Below are 17,608 nucleotides of genomic sequence, written 5' to 3'. Positions count from 1 at the left end.
TACATATGGGTTTCTGCATACTGCAGAAGAGACGACAGTTGCAGAGACTCTTGGTTCATCAAAAGTTTATTAACATGTAGAGCTTGTTACTTTACATGTCATGCAGTATGTTATATGCTTTCAGAGAACACTTGTACTGTTTTTTTATTCTGTTAAAATCAATAAAACTTGGAAAAAAAAAAAAACGATGTGGGGTCACCCCTCGAATCCATACCATTTACCCCTTGTACCTACTTTTTTTTGCGATCCCATCAATAAAAAGTTCCCTCATTTCCTTGCCCTGTGACACCATAGAAGAAATGGGGGGTGAAGTTTTCAATGTGACAGGAAGTCACAGAATAAAGTCACAGCAATAAAAACTGTCAGAAGGTCTAATCCTTCCTCACTCTACTAAAAATGTGTTTGTGTCTCAAATTTTATGATTTCTCATTGCCGTGACAACAAACCAAAGAAAACCAATAAGGACAGAGACCGCAATAAAATCCTGAAAGAGGTTCCCACCCTTTCCTGCTTTATCCAAAGAGAAAGCAAGAGAAAAAAAACGAATGCAGAATATAATAGTGACTTATTCCTTCAATCAGAGCTGCCCATTTTCAAACTTTATTTTTTTCGCCATCTAAAGTCAAAAGTTGAACCGCTTTGTTTCAGCACTTCAAGCCAAGAATTATTACAACTCATGCCAAAACCAATACAAGTCATTGGAGGAGATGGAGATTACTGAAACCCCTTGTAACTACATCACACTGAGAACTGGTTTGCAGAAGATTTTTAAGGCCGACCAGGCTGGTGCTGCCAGGATGGAATATTAGACAAGAATTACTTAATCAATACAAAACAATGACAACAGCATCAAAGATCAGCATGTAGAGTTACATATACCTTTTTGGAAGACAGGATGGTGGAACGGAGGGATGGGGAGCTGCTCTGTCAGCCAGGGCTTGCAGAAGTAGGCTTGCAGCCAGTTTGTGCACTGTTCCAGTGGTGCAATCATTTCCTGAGGGCCTTCGCATACCTTGAATGATGCATCTTTAGCCCTGAAAACAACAGAACATTAATGTGCTTTCTTTCCAACCATGTTTCTTTCCTGCAATAAATTAACAAGTAAAACAAGTAAAACAAGCCAATATCAATGAGAAACATGGGTCCCTTTTTAGAAACACTTGCATCCATAAGGTTATTTTCAATGAAAGGAAGTTATTAGCCAGAGATTTAAGTCCTATCAGTTACATTTCTTTACTACCATGCAAAATGAACAAAAAAAAAAAAAAAACACACACACACAAATAAAAGAGAGATTAGCATTCCCAAATACAAAAAAGATAAAAATATGTTGCATTGATATTATTCATATTAACATTTAAGGCTCATTTACACTTAAAATGTCAGTAAACCCTAAAAGTAGAACCTTCCTAACAATTTTTGTAATCTCTTTGCACGTCCTTTGTATGTTTATTAAAGCTTTCCTTTACAAGAAAAAGTGACTTTGTAAAAGTGTGTTTTAGATGTTAATGGTGATAATCTCTAATGAGGCTTTCAAATGCAACTAAAACCAGAGAAGATGCAAGAGAAGCAGCTGGAAAACAAGCCGCAAGCCACAATCTTTCCAGAAAACTATAGTATCCATCTTCCAAATTCAACAACCAACAGCAAACCATCAATAACCACCCCTCACTGTTCCGACTGATAAAAACTGATTAAAGATAAAATACCTCCCTAGAAATGTGAAGGTTAACAGACTGCTTTTACTGTACATTTTAAGTGCCCCACATTTTAGCAGAAGACTTATTTTGCCTACTGTTTTCTGTTAGATTTTGAAAATAAGATATACTTTAGGTTTGGTGGGATAGAGCGATATTTTGCAGAATGAGTTGCCACTTAATTTGATTCAACTTCCTGTTGCCAGCAATAAAAAAGTTTCAAGGTACATTCCAAATAAATCATATCAGTAAAAACACAATCTACAAAAAAGTACAAGAATGAATACAAAAAAACCCCAAAACAAATCATATGAGTATACAATCTGTCTAACTACAACTAATGCAATCCCTATAAATATTTTACATTGTACAACCACCACATTCTTTCACCAATGTTGAATAATGGTGATAAATGGCTCAAAGCGTTTCCTAGACATACTCCACTTCTTCAGGAGCCAAAGTGGGGTGACAGAGCGTTTCTCAGTACACAACAGAAAAGGAGAGATCGCAAGATTTCCCATCACAGCAGCTCGCATGGGGGTATACAATATACCCGACCCGGACAGCGCATCATTCAAGAGCAACTGCTATCTTACTCCTTACAGTTAAACCATGTATATAATTTGTCCTAAATGCAATTCTGCAGGGAGAATGTCCTTAACCCCTTCCCGCTGATGGAATGCAAATCTGCGGCCTCAGATTCAAGGGATTGTACCGGGGTGATGCCTGCAGCTATATTCATCACTCTGGTAACATTTTTTAGTGACGATGGTCGGCTTTCTTGTAATAACAACTGATGCAGCTGGGCAGCTGCTTGGTTGTTAATTACAAGGAACGGAAGGGGCCGTCCCTTCTCTCCCGTGGCTTGCCCAGTCTCCCGTCCCACTGGGAGACCCGAGCAACCAGCCGGCACGCCCACTGGCTGGCCGAAGACCTGAACAAAGCCGGCTTTGATCAGGTCTCCGATGTAGAATCCCAGAAGCAATGTTATGATATCACTTCTGGTTACTGGAGCCTTAAAGGCACAATATTTTAAAAAATTACAGTATTCAAAACAGCCAAACTTGGCGTTTTTAATGCTTTTAAGACCCCAGATCCCTCCATATAGAGGACCTGTCACTGCCTATTACTGTCACAAGGGATGTTTACATACCCTGTGACAGTGATAAAAATGAGCAAAAAAGAAAAAAAATGTTTTAAAGGGAGAGTGTAAAAAAATAAATAAATAAATAAGACAAAAAAATAATTAAAGCGCCCTGTCCCTCTGTGCTCTCATGCAGATGCGAACGCATATACAAGTTGTGCTCGCATATTTAAACAATGTTAAAATCACACATGTGAAGTATCGCCATGATCGTTAGAGCGAGAGCAATAATTCTAGCACTAGACCTCCTCTGTAACTCTAAACAGGTAACCGTTTACATTTTTTAAACCGTCGCCTATGGAGATTTTTAAGTACCGTAGTCCCCATTCCACAATTGTGCGACATTTTAAAGCATGACATGTTAGGTATCCATTTACTCAGCGTAACATCATCTCTCACATTTTACAAAAAAATGGGCTAACAACTGTTTTGTTTTCTGTGTGTTTCTTTAAAAAAATTGCATTTAAAAGACCGCTGCGCAAATACTGTATAACATAAAATATTGCAACGATCGCCATTTTATTCTCTAGGGTATCTGCTAAAAAATATATATAATGTTTGGGGGGTTCTGAGTAAAAAAATACTCATTTTAACTTGTAAGCAGCAAATGTCAGAAAAAGGCATGTAGGGGTTAAACACATTTAACAGGCATAAAATTCAAAAGGACCCATAGGTTCTGAGAGTAACAGCAGGTTGGAGATTGTAGAAAGGCACTGCAAATTGTAGTAACAAAGAAGGAATATGAGTATGTGGGACTGTAACGGTGCTGTTAAACTTCAGGAAAAAACACACATACAGAGACATACATACATAAAATTACAGTTTTATTCCAAAGTAATTTTGATATAAAACAAATTGGACGAATCATTGCAAATATCATCAACAGCCCCATGCACCTTCCCTACATATAGCACAGTGGATTCAATGATCTATAAATAGAGACAACAGTGTGGAGAGGTGTAATGTCCAGACACATTTTGCAGTCAAAGGGTAACTCCACTTTCGTGGGGGGAAAATAGCAAATAAAGAAAAAACAATATAGCTTATACAATTGTGACATAAATCATATTGTAATTGAATGTTATTAAAAATGACCTTTCCTTTTCAATCTGCAGCTGTTGTAATATTCTGAAAATGCAATGCAATATGGATACCTTGAGCTGTTCTGTACACAGAATGTATACTGACCACACCCCAGAAACATAATTTCCTGTTTGTGTGATTTGCTCACCAATTTTCCCAGAGGTCTGCCTAAGATACAAGTCAGATTTCTGGCATCTCCTGCAACAAAAATGTCATTTTTGGTGAGATACTCCCAATAGGAACACGTCTAAAGGTATGCAGACCCAGCAGCTTCCAGATAATTGTGAAACCACTCCCATTTGACCCTCTCAGCACAGAGGAACAAACAATGATTTCTTCAGAATAACAAAATGTAGGAATCTGCAACAATGTTTGTTAAACTCCTTGTAATTTACAGAGATCACCCAGAGGGGAATGTATTTTCTCAACAAAAGTGGAGTTATGCTTTAAGCTTCTTCAGGGGTTCAAAAAGTATAGCTGATAAAAAAGAATATAGCAGATATAACTTGCAAGTTCAAACAGCAATAAATAGGTGTGACATACATCAAAATATACTGTACATGATTACAATGAAACATAAAAAATGACTCACAATAATGTTGTCACAAGTACAAGTGGGACGTGGTGCTGGCGTTATCAATTATACCCATTATTTGCATTTTTAAAGCACTGCATAAAGAATGTAATACACAACTGGAGGAAGGAACACTTTTTTTTCCAGGAAATCACAAATACATCCAGTAAAAGCTTCTTGCTGTTTTCAGAGAATGAGACTGGTGAAGCAAGCACAAGAGCCAGGAATTCACAGCACTCCTGGACAGGAAGTCACAGCAGAGTTTTCTGGAAGTACACTTCCAGTGACCATGTGAGGTCTTCTCCAAAATACAGATACAGTGGATTTCAGAATAACGGTAAATCAGATGAACTTTCTCAATGTACCTAAGGCCGGCAATACATGGAGCAAATTTTGAGGGAAGTGAGGGATTATTGCTAGTGGCTATAGCAGCCGCTAGCGGTAATTGAAGGTAAAACCCAGCATGCTGGTTGCACCCAAGTTGATCGATCAATCAACCTAGTACATTCAGCCTGCCCACATATGGTTCGAATCTCGGCTGGTTTCGGCTGAACTGGCCAAGATTTGAACCATGTATGATCTACCTAAGCTTTAGTGTTTGCTGTATAACAGTATCTTGCTACTTTCACTTTTTGCTTGTAATTGTTATTTCCTTTCTGTTATCCATAGTAGCTAATACAATTATTCATGTTTATTTTCTAATTGCCTGTAAAACAGCACCAACAAGGGCAACAAATACATTCCTCTCAACAATATTTCGAACATAGGAGATTCAGTAAAAACTAGTAACTAATAGTACTCCAACTGGATTTCTACCACTGCATTTTTCTAATCAACATTCTTTATGCTGAAGGATGTTTTTTCTTTGTCCCTGTGTGACTTAATTTGGTATTTTGAATTTCCTGTCTGTGTTTGTATAGACAGAAGTGTGAACTCCACAGAGGATCCAGTTTTGGCCATACTGCCACCAGGAAAGGGAACATCCAGCATGATTAACATATTTAATTGGCTGCTTCTACAGAGACTTGCATCCCAAAATGTTTCTGCAGCAACAGACTGGCAAATACAGTTGGCCTTTAAAAAGATACACTGGGCATTAACTAACTGGCTTTCTATGACCTTGGGGTGACTCACACAATGGATGATGAAAAGTAATACACACAAATCTTCTTATTGTGTATTTTACAGTAACTGAAGAATATGTTCTAATTCCCCTGCAGTCTCTGCTTCAGGGGAAGTAAAAAACAAACAAACAAACAAACAAAAAAGAATGAGCAAACTGCAGCAAAACAAACATTCAGAAATTCCCATTTAAGACCCCATTCAGACTAGCGCGACTTGTCAGGCGACTCGTCAGCCTGACAAGTTGCGCTCGGTCGCTCACCATTGATTAGCACAGGACCCGTTCTGAAAGGAGCGACACAAGTCGCTCCGACTTAGAAAAAGGGTCCTGTACTACTTTGGGGCGACCTGTGAGCGACTTGCATAGACTTCCATTATGTGAAGTCCCTGCAAGTCGCGCTGAAGTCACCCCTCGAAGTCGGATCGCACCAGTCTGAATGGGCTGTAAAGGGTCAGTCTATGGGGTATATATATCCCAAGCTGCTCCTTTTTTTGTTTTGGATACAGTAGGGAAAAGTTAAAACCATTGTCATTTTATTTTATTGCTGTTTTTGTCCCTTTAAACCTGTCCCAGAAAACAAGTGAAAAAACAGCTCTACAAAATGATTCAAATTTCCCTTTCAAACAGTTGTCTATAGAACAGGTGTACTCATTGAATGATTTTGCCTCAACACTTGTTCTGGTAAAGAATGTAATATTTTGGAATTCCCATCACTTTCTGTCTGCCTAACAATGACCACCAGGGTGAACCGCCCCAGTGGGGAGACAGGCTGCAAAAAACTACTTACTCCACCACTAGAATACACTGATGGGTGATTAGCTATAGATTTTAGTAGCGATGGCGGTATGGCGTGTCCTCGGTGAACGGCACCAGCGGTATGTTCCCCCATGCTATACCCTCATTTTTGATCCCTTGAGTAATGGGGGCTTGCCTCTCACGCAAGCATGGATTGGGCATGTGAATAAGGTCTGTGCAGTAAAGTGTGGGTGACTGGGTACCTCTTTGGCTATCCCCCCCTCCCCTCTGGGTACTGTGTGACTCCTGTGCGATGTGGATGGAATGCCTTGTCGGATCAGTCTATCTGCTGAGTGCCAAAAGTCTGTATTTTTATGCCAATGTTTATGTTCATGTATGGATACTTTTATAATCCATATTGTATAATTATTGCAAACAACTATGCTTCCAATGTCTAGAGCTGCAGAGTGACACATCGACAGAAGACTTTGCTATTGCTTCTGGTTTATATTATGTTGTTTAGCTCTGTTATTATTATTATTGCTATTGTCTATTTGGGTGATCAGCTATGAAACCACGCCCAAAAGGGCGGTACCCCTCCCACAGGTTGGAGGGTCATGTGAGGCCTGACCATTCTATTTAAGCCATGGTCTTGGTCATGGCCCCCAGGCTCTGAGGAAGAGGCAAGGCCTCGAAACGCGTCAGTCTTCCGTTTACATGTGACATTCGGACTTTTCTATTTTGATGCTGTTCGTTGGAATCTATATGCTGACCTATCATGCATGTTTGTGAGTAGCTGATTTTAAACTATTTTATTAAAAAGCTTGCTGAGGATAATGCGCTAGGCTGGTGCGCCCTTTCTTTGTGTTTGTTTTGCAAAAAACTACTTGGCAGGAGTTCTAATCCATCTCTATTCTATCTAGTACTATAAAAAAGGACCTGGTCATACACATATTTCAAATGTGTGAATGTCAAAGGATTGTATTAAAAACTATCTTCATATTTAGTAGCAATGGTGAGATGTGGTAGCTTAACTGCTTGCTGACCAGCCGCGGTCGTTTTACTGTGGCAGGTCGGCTCTGTCCCGCGAAATGACATAACAGTATATCGCTTTGCAGGACTGCTAGTAGGGGTGCACACGCATGCCAATTGGCCACATGGGGAGCCAATCAGCGGGTCCGGCGGGCACCTGTGTTTGCTCCCCGTGGACACAGAACGGCTGTCTGCCGTTGTAAACATGGCAGACCGCTGTTCTGTCAGTAATGAACACAGGGATCCTGTGTTCCTCCTATTTAGGAACAAAGGTCTCTGTGTTCATTCAGCAAGCCCATCCCCCACACAGTTGGAAAGCACCCCCTAGGGCAGGCATCACTAAATGTTGGACCATTTGGACCGCGAGGTCCCGCCATTTACAAGCCTTTTTATTTCCCCTGCCATCGCTCTGTAATTCTCACAGAGCTGACAGCGGGAGGCAGGACAGTTCTGGATGGAGGGCGGAGCTGCCGAGGTTAAGAAACAGGTGATTGGCTGCTAGGATGAAGGGCAGTGCTAGCAGCTAATCACTATCTTGCAATGACCGCCTCCATCCAGACAGTGCAGCATGTCTCTCACCGATCTGTCTGTGTAAAGTAGAACAGTGAGGGAGTAGAAGTTAAACAGGGTTGGGGACTGAATGTGGGTGGGGGGGGAGGGGGAATGCTGAGGATTGCAGTGATGAGGCTGAGGACATCAAAGTGGGGGAAGCTGAGGACTAGAATGTGGGTGGAGCTGAGGACTGGAATGTAGGGGTTACTGAGGACTGGAATGTGGGGGGGTAGATAAGGACTGGAATGTGAGGGGAGCTGAAGACTGGAATGTGGGGGCAGCTTAAGACTGGAATTTGGGTGGAGCTGAGGACTGGAATGTGAGGGAGCTGAGGACTGGAATGTGGGGGGGAAGCTGAAGACTGGAATGTGGGAGGACTGGAGTGTGGGGGGAGATGAAGACTGGAATGTGGGGGGAGCTTAAGCAGTGGCGTAGCGTGGGTTGTCAGCACCCGGGGCAAGGCAAGTAATTTGCGCCCCCTAACCCGCGGGAATTTAGCACTTCAGCTAGAGCAGGGTCCCTATAGATCCCCCTTTAGAGCAGGGTCCTTATAGATCCCCCTTTAAAGCAGGGTCCCCCATAGATCCCCCTTTAGAGCAGGGTCCCCCATAGAACCTCCTTTAGAGAAGGGTCTCCTTAGATCACCTTTTAGAGCAGGGTCCCCATAGATCCCCCTTTAGAGAATGGTCCCCATATAATCTATGGGGACATTTCTCTAAAGTGGAGAATCTATGGTGACCCTGCTCTAAAGGGGGATCTATGGGGACCCTGGCGCCCCCCCAGATGTTGCGCCCGGTGCGGCCGGCCCCCCCTGCACCCCCCACGCTACGCCACTGAGCTTAAGACTGGAATGTTGGGGGGCTGAGGACATCAAAGTGGGGGGAGCTGAGGACTGAAAAGTGGGAAAGGACTGGAATGTGGGGGGAGCTGAGGACTAGAATGTGGGGGGAGCTGAAGACTGGAATTAGGGGGGAGCTGAGGACTGGAATGTAGGGGAGCTGAGGACTGGAATGCTTGGGGGCTGAGGACATCAAAGTGGGGGGAGCTGAGGACTGAAATGTGGGAGAGCTGAGGACATCAAAGTGGGGGGAGCTGAGGACTGAAATGTGGGAGAGCTGAGGACTGAAATGTGGGAGAGCTGAGGACTGCATTGTAGGGGGAGCTGAGGACAGGAATGTGGGGGGAGCTGAAGACTGGAATGTGGGGGGAGCTGAGGACTGGAATGTGGGGGGAGCAGAGGACTGGAATGTGAGGGGAGCAGAGGACTAGAATGTGGGGGGAGCAGAGGACTAGAATGTGGGGGGGACTAAGGACTGGAATGTGGAGGGAGCTGAGGACTGGAATGTTGGGGGACTGAGGACTGGAATGTGGGGGGACTGATGACTGGGATGTGGGGGGAGCTGAGGACTGGAATGTGGGGGGAGCTTAGGACTGGAATGTGGGGGGAGCTTAGGATTGGAATGTGGGGAGCTGAGGACTGGAATGTGGCAGGAGCTGAGGACTGGAATGTGGCGGGAGCTGAGGACTTGAATGTGGGGGGTGCAGACGACTGGGGGGGACTATGGACTGGAATGTTGGGGAGCTGAGGATTGGAATGGGGGACTGATGACTGGAATGTGGTGGGGGGCTGAGGAATAGAATGTAGGGGAGCTGAGGACTGGAATGCGGGGGGGTGAGCTGAGGAATGGAATGTGGGGGGAGCTGAGGACTGGGATGTGGGGGGAGCTGAGGACTGGAATGTGGGTGACATGAGGACTGGAATGTGGGGGAATGGTGTAAATAGGGGCAGAAGACATTACTCGTAATGGGGGTTGATGGCAAGAGGTGGAGGGGGATGATGTAAAGGGGAAGCTGAGGACACTCATCAAGAGGGGATCTTGATGTGAAGAAGGAGGGGACTGTGATGTGCAGTGGGGACTGAGGACGCTGATGTAAGAATGGGTCAAGATATGTGCATTAGGTGCACACATCATGGGCTGCACTACCCGCAAGAAACACAGAAAGAAGTCCTTTACCTTTTTTTTAAATATTGCGCAGCACCAAGCCACATGATGCTGCAGCAACATACCATTTGGCGCACGTGAAAATGCGCAATGGAACCGACATGATATTCAGACCTCTGCTAAAAGAAAATCTTACTGACTGGACCTCGGTGAATTGTAATTTAATACCCCTGCCCTAGGGACACATGTAACCCTTTGATCGCCCTTGGTGTTAACCCCTTCCCTGCCAGTGTCATTAGTACAGTAACAGTGCACATTTTTAGCACTGATTACTGTAGTAATGTCACTGGTCGTCCCAAAAGTGTAGAAAATGTTAGTTAGGTGTCCAATCTGTCTGCCGCAATGTCGCAGTCGCGCTAAAAATCGCTGATCACCGCCATTACTAGTAAAAAATAAATAAAAATTCTATAAATCTTTCCCTAGTTTGTGGACGCGATAACTTTTGTGCAAACCAATTAATATACACTTATTGGGATTTTTTTTTACCAAAAATATGTAGCAGAATACATATTGGCCTAAAATGATGAAAAAATTTGATTTTTAAATTTGTTTTTATTGGGAATGTTATATAGCAGAAAGTGAAATAAATATTGTTTTTTTTTTCAGAATTTTCGCTATATTTTTGTTTATAACGCAAAAAATAACAATTGCAGAGGTGATCAAATACCACCAAAATAAATCTCTATTTGTGGGAAAAAAGGACATCAATTTTGTTTGGGTATAGTGTCGCACGACTGCGCAGTTGTCCATTAAGGTAACGCAGTGCCGTATCGCAAAAAAATGGCCTGTTCATTAAGGGGGTAAAACCTTACGGTCCAGAGGTGGCTAAAGTAGAACTATAGCCAAATTTTTTTTTTTCATTTTGGATAGAGTAAGCGAGGGTTATAACCCCTCTTGGTTAATTTGTTGCAATCTGTGTTATAACCTCTCTTGGTTGATTTGTTGCCATCTGTGTCCCATTGGGTAGATTTACTTTCACTTCCTGTCCCATAGCCAAAACAGGAAGTGAGGAAATCCCTGAAAATTAAGAGAATCTCTTACCCCAGACCACCAGAACTTGTGTCCCCATTAAAAAAGTTTGGGACAACCCACAATTTGGGGTTTTCTTTTATGTTCACTTTCAATGATAATGGCAAACAGGACAAATCAAGAGGGTGAATCTCCCTAATGGGAGCAGAGATAGCAATAAAAACCTGACAGGTGTTACATAGCTAGTGAGGTTGAAAAAAAGACACCAGTCCATCCAGTTCAACCTATGATGTGTCTTTGATCGCTGGGTTCTCAGTCTTAGAATCTGCGGGGATCAATGTTGCATCCATTTAGGTGAGTTCACATGTTTTTTGGGGGTTTTTTGAAGCCCATACTTCTCTTTCTAAGTGCAGTTGCCCCAGAGCATTGTAAATGAGGGAAAGCCTTGCTGACTTACACCATCCAATCTTGTTTAATGAAGAATATTTTTTTCCCATTTTTCTTGCATGTTATTGGGAATTATTTGCAAAATTAAGCTTTATCTCATTTACTAAGCTGTGGACCTGCAAATTGCACAATCTATTTGTCTTTAGTAAATCCACCCCCAAATACTGACCTTAAAAGTCCAGGTACACACACCATTAGGAAGGTCTTTTATAGTGCTAATGCTCAGAGTTGCAGCATTTTGTACAGGACTATTTGCTACGTGGCCTGGCTCTCATACTGACCTGGATTTTTAGAGGCTCGGATTCTGGGCCAGTTACATATGTATACTGGCAATAGTAGCGATTAAGCCAATGACAGTGAATGCATTGTCTTTAAGTATATTTCAATGCAAAATGTATTGTCTGACTCAAAGAATTTAACACCGACTCCATGTCTTTTATATAGAGAGCTGTAGTAGAAATTCACAGATGTCAAAGCCACTTTATGAAGTAGCAACATAATAAAGTGACAAGTAGATAAAAAAGAATGAAATGCCACTAGTGCCTTCCCAATAAAAATAACGATACTCTACTCCTTCTGAGCAAACATCCAACACTCCTGAATATTAAATATTAGCTGTTGAGACACTACTGGCACCCACCCAACAGAACACAAATTAGCAGCCAAAGTAACCACAGGAAACATACACCTTTAGGCAGGAATCTAAGCTTGCATTTTTGCTTAATGCACTATTTCATGATGGCAAACAAAATTGATTTCTCACAAAACAATTAGTTGCAATGTACCTCAAAGAGTGTAGTGCAAGCTTGGCATTCTTTCAATGACAACAGTTGTGCTCTCTTCCAGTTCCAAGGCTTTGGTTCAGCTTCGCTGATTTCAGCTCATGCTTAAAATTAAAGCGTACTAGGCTCCTGCATGCAGCAAAGGCAGTTTATTCCTCAGTGATTGCAATATATACACAAGGGAAAATCCTAAAATTTGATTACAAACTAGGGACCTCACTGTAGCATATTGGAGGTTAGATGTAGGGCCATATCCGTCATCCTGGTCTCACAGGGGCCTCTGCATAGGATTCCTGTATTTTCAAAAGCTATCAATGGCCCTTGGCCATAGCAAGCTTAATTTATAATATTCTATGGATGCAGTTATCATACTTATAAGATACTCTGCTTTACTTGTGTGGAGCCCATTTTCAGATTTTGCAAAGAAGTTAGGTGATGTTTACTTAGACCTCTAAATATAATTTTAGTGGTTGGTGAACGTTCACCATGCCTTGTTGCCCTCTCTGGACTGGGGATGTCACAAAGGCAATTGAAAAAATGCAAAGAGAGAGGGTGCACAAGCCTGGTGCGTTATCTCTTAAACCATTTAATAATCCAAAAAAGCATTTATGAATCTACACACAGATGTCCAGAACAGCAAAGCATCTCAAATCATAGTAATCAATACGTCCACTCCACTTAATCCAGAGGCTTGGGAGGACATCACTCAAGATCCTAATGCAGTGATCCTTAAACTACGGCCCTCAAAACTGTTGCGGTACTACACATCCCATGAGGCATTGTAAAACTCTGACATTCACAGACATGACTAGGCATGTAGTTCCTGAACATCTGGAAGGCCATAGTTTGAAGACCACTATAATCGTACCTGTTTTGAGGGCCGTGACCTTGGCTCTGAGGAAGAGGGCACAGCTCTCAAAACACATAAGCCAATAAGGTCTTGAGTGATGTCCTCTCAAGCTTCTGGAGAAAGTGGAGCGGGCGCACTGATTACTAGGATTTGAGATGCATTGCTAGTCTGGAAATCTGTGATTTGATTCATATACACTGTTTTGATTTACATTTTTTTTTTAAATAAATGGTTTAAGAGAAAATGGACTAAGCTGGTGTGCCCACTTCCTTTGCATTTTTTAGGGCTCAATAAGGTCCTGTCCACACCAGCATGCCACACTGATTGCATGATTGCTGGTGAGCTGGGAGGAATATGCCGATGCAGCGATCCCGACACACTGCAGTGTTCACTTTTTCTTTTGTAAGAACTTCAATGGAATGTCACAAGTGACATTTTATTCAGTTTTGTTTACTGCAGTAGTGTTGTGATAAGGTAGTTTTTGTTGCAACATTCTGCGCAGAAAAAAAAAAAAAAACTAGAGCATTCCCTACGGTCTTTTCAGCGCACACCACTGCAATGCTGCAGTGGTAAAAAAAACTCCTAGGAAAGCAAATTGCCTTGTCTTCCTGTTGAGACTGCACTGGGCAAGAAAGCACAGCACAGTCAAATGCAAATGGTGCAAACAGACCCCTACAATAATAATTTTGCTCAAAAAGCTGCAAAGGTTGAAAAGGGAAATAGATGTATTTATAAATAAAAAGGAAACAGCGAGCACTCAAAAAAACAAACAAACTACAGAGAGCAGCTTGCACTAAATAGGTGACCACCCTAACAAACAATAAATCAAAAAAGGAAGTGCAGCACTAAAAACCATAAATTATACCTCATAAAAGACAGAGCCCCTGAAAAGGTGGATTATCACTACAGGCCACTTCTATTAGTCTTCTGGTGAGTGCAATGTGGTGGAGAATTTGCACTAGTGCATGAGTGGATGTATCACACACTTTTCCCCTTTTTCATACAGCACTGATGCACTTTGTGATTGACAACCGGGAGTGTTAACTACTTTTTGTAATTATTTCAATTCGGACTTTTCAAGGGACTAGCACTTTTTATATGTTTTTTTTTTTTTTTTTAACACTCCCAACATTGATAGGTTATGATATGTTTCATATTTGGATAATTATATCATTGTATGTATAGAGGAATTTATGGATTAAGCAGAGAACTCTCCTAAAAGCTGAACTTTGGGGAAATTAAAAATTGTCTTTTGCAGTGGGGCTGCCCCTGCACTTTATTATTCAGTTTTGTTCTTTACATCTAGGGGACTGGGAAAAGCAGTTTTTATTTACCTGATTCTCCCTGCTGCAAGACCAGTCCATGCGGCCTTGTCTTCTTCATGCTGTGCCAGTCGGATGCACCTGATGTCGTCAAGACCCCTGCAAGGTCCATAGACCTGCCCTGGATGTGTGGACATTGACAAACAGTCCACTGCCAGAGATTAGGAAGAGCAGTATTTGCCAAGGGATCTGGCAAGTAAAATTGCTTTTTCTGTCTCTTAGATCTAAACTAGCATTAACCCTTGCAATTGGGGCTTAAGGAACATAATATAATGAGAAGGATGAATAACACACTGCCAACAAAAGTCATGAGCATTAAATTCAATATGGTACAATCATAAAGGATCTAGACCATGGGACATAACTTTGTAATGCAGAACATGGCTCACAGCAAATTTCTGTTACCCACTAAATATGAATTTCCATGCTTTAATATGTTGGCATAAGTATACTCATTGGCTCCATAACATCAACACCGCCCAGGGAGAAATGCTGCTGACTGGATGTCACAATAAGTCACATTTATTGCTATAGTTTTATGACCACTGAATATGACCATAATAACGTCGCACAATGGGTATGTTTTTCTTGGTGAAGTCAAGTTGCGCTTATACATGCTAAAACTTGAAAAATGAAGCAAATAAAATGGTGGTTGATCGATCACACTTGTTCGCACCCTAAACAGTCCACCAGAATCTGTAAAATTCTTACACAATCAGTCCGTGCTTATGTCATCAACCCTCATGCTATATAACTGCACTGACCCTAAAGTTAAAGCAGTATTAAATCCAAAACCAAAAATGTAATATATTGCAGCCTACCAATCATTGGATGTGGTTGCTGCATTCGTTCTTTTTGTTTTCACTCTGTTCTCACCTTGTGATCTGGCCAATAACACACCTCCTGTATTAGTGAGACACCACTATGGAGGAATGAGCACAGGAAGCAAAGCAGACAGCACCATCATCAGTCTGTGGGGTAGGGGAGTGTTAAATGTATTAGCAGATTAGGAAATTTAAACCAAATTCCTGCTCACACTTCATAAGCAGTTACAGGAAAGTTTTTTTTTCCCTTTTGAGATAATGGTTTTGCATGAATAAATAAAAGCTGATTGTTTTAATCATGCCTGTCATTGTTAAGTGGTTTGTCTCACCCATGTTAACGGGTACATTCTGCTGGAGAGCTTGTGCTTTTGAAACACAACAGACTTGATTAGAAGAAAGAAAGCATAAAAAAAAAGAATCATCTCTATAGCGGCACTCATCAGGGATTTCCCTTGTCTCCTAGTCTGTTTGCCTTGGCCCCGGAGCCTCTGGAAGTCTTAGTCAGGGAGTCTCAGGTGGTTCGGGGGTCTCGAATTGGAAGACTAGAGGAAAAGTTGTCCCTCTATGCGGACGAAGCCTAAGCTGCAGTTCCGGGTCCAACTAGGGCGACGCTGCGGCTTTGGGCGTCGGCCAGACATGGGTTCTTCCAAGCGGAGTGTTGGTCTTCTGTCCAGCCTCTCTGGGGGAGCCCCAAACAGGCTCACTTTCAAATTGATTCCGGATCCCCAGGTGTGGGCGCGCTAAGGCATTAGGACCCTAAGGGACATTATGCCTGAGGGAATACTGTTAACATTCTCCCAGCTTTCATAGTTTTTCCGAATGCTGGGTTGGATGTTTTTCCGGTATGTTCAGCTTTGCCATGCTGCCAGGGCCTAGTTCCCCACTACTCCAACTACACCTTGTTGAAGAATTGCTGTCTCAGAGTGGTCTTCAGAAACCTCTGTCTGCTTTATATTAAGACAGAAACTGGATATTCCCTCAAAGAGGACTGGGAGGATTGTCTAGAGCAATGCCCCAAACTGGTAATCCCCTTTAAGGATAAACTAATACAAATACAATTTTTACATCGTGTTTACTTTACCCCACTGAGACTCCAAAGAATATATCTGGATTAGGAACCCTACTGTCACCATTGTCTGACACAGATGGGTACCTATCTTCACATGTTCACATGGGAGTGCCTTTTGGTCTGATGTATTTGAACTGCTCAACCTTCAGCTGGAGTTATCGGTCACTATGTCACCAGAATTGGCCCTGTTGGGGATCCATGATGATGTTCAAAGGTCCCATCATAGTAAACTATTGATTTCATACCTGTTATTCTATGCAAAAAAAGAAATTCTCTGCAGGTGGTCCTCCTCTACTTCTCCTGCTCTTGGGAAGCCAAGGGTGATGCTGCATTGCCTCTTTACAAGCTGCCGTATATTTTTCGTGGCTGCCCTTAGAAATTCGACAAGGTGAGGTTGCCGTGGACCTCTCAGTAGAGTGGATTAATGTGCCCCTCCCCCCCCTTTCCCTGTTCAATGAATAGCAGTATTCTGTGATTCTTTGCCACTGCATAGAATTAAAGAATAACTTCACCTTTTAAAAAAATAATAATAAATGCACATCTTTTTTGCAGAAAAAAATGTGCATTTATTTATTTTTTTTACACTGCAGCCTGTAAATCTTCGCACATGTGTTCAGCAGATCGTGGGTGCAATGCCATGATCCTCTGCTGTCTGCCTGTACCTTCAGTACCATACGGTTACTGAACTGCAGGAAGAATCGATGAACTACTTTAGCACTCACCAGCGCCCTCACAGTTCACTGAGAACTACAAGCCATCTGCTGCTGTAGCCGACTGTATTTGTAGTTTATTCTTTTACATAAAACTGTTAATAAATGACGTGGCTGTGTAGGCGGAGCCCCGCACAGCAGCACTGCCATTTAAAGAGTGGATGCGGGGAAATAATCCTTCAAGATTTGCACTGTTTTATTATTATTGTTATTTATTAGGGTTTGACCAAAAGGTATGGTTATGGTAGAAGAGCAGTCAAACAACCTAATGCCTATACATTATGTTTAATAAGGAAGAAAGCTTCTGGAAGACTTGGACTACCTGTAGAGGTGTCCGTGGTGGGATCAAAAGAGAATTTTATGTCTTTATCAAGATTTTTTTCTGTGAAAAACATAGACATAGTAGATTCCATAAAACAGGATGATTGAAATGGGGGCCATTCACCGAGGCCAGGGTTATTTTGGATTTCCTATCTGTTCCTTTAAGAAGAGAAATCTGCTGCCCAGTCCAGTGCAGATATCACTGAGAGTCCAAGAAGTTATGTGGGGCAGTGGAATAGATACTCTTGGCTTTGGGATTGGTGTTATGATGAACTCATACTAGCTCATTATGAAATACTTACCTTAAAACGAAGCCCGGACACAGACGCCCGGACACCGCTGAGGGAGCTGTCATGCTCCCTTGGCGTCTC

The 17,608-nt window shown here is 42.1% G+C and overlaps 1 protein-coding gene across 1 annotated transcript in view; it reads right to left on the bottom strand.

Annotated features, from left to right (window-relative positions):
• MGMT (O-6-methylguanine-DNA methyltransferase) overlaps positions 1 to 14,450 on the bottom strand; it is a gene marked incomplete at its 5' end in the record, with an annotated part of 236,189 nt that extends 221,739 nt beyond the window's left edge. Inside the window, 2 exons of the mRNA XM_082267700.1 lie at positions 880 to 1,034; positions 14,326 to 14,450. Coding sequence (XP_082123826.1) covers positions 880 to 1,034; positions 14,326 to 14,450 — 280 coding nt within the window. The remainder of the gene's footprint in view (positions 1 to 879; positions 1,035 to 14,325) is intronic.
• Positions 14,451 to 17,608: the final 3,158 nt, after the last annotated feature.

This window comes from Pelophylax lessonae (assembly GCF_965119305.1).
Source record: "Pelophylax lessonae genome assembly, chromosome: 9".
NCBI classification, from domain to species: domain Eukaryota; kingdom Metazoa; phylum Chordata; class Amphibia; order Anura; family Ranidae; genus Pelophylax; species Pelophylax lessonae.
Note: the sequence above shows the minus strand (reverse complement) of the source record. Positions and strands in the feature narration are given on the sequence as shown.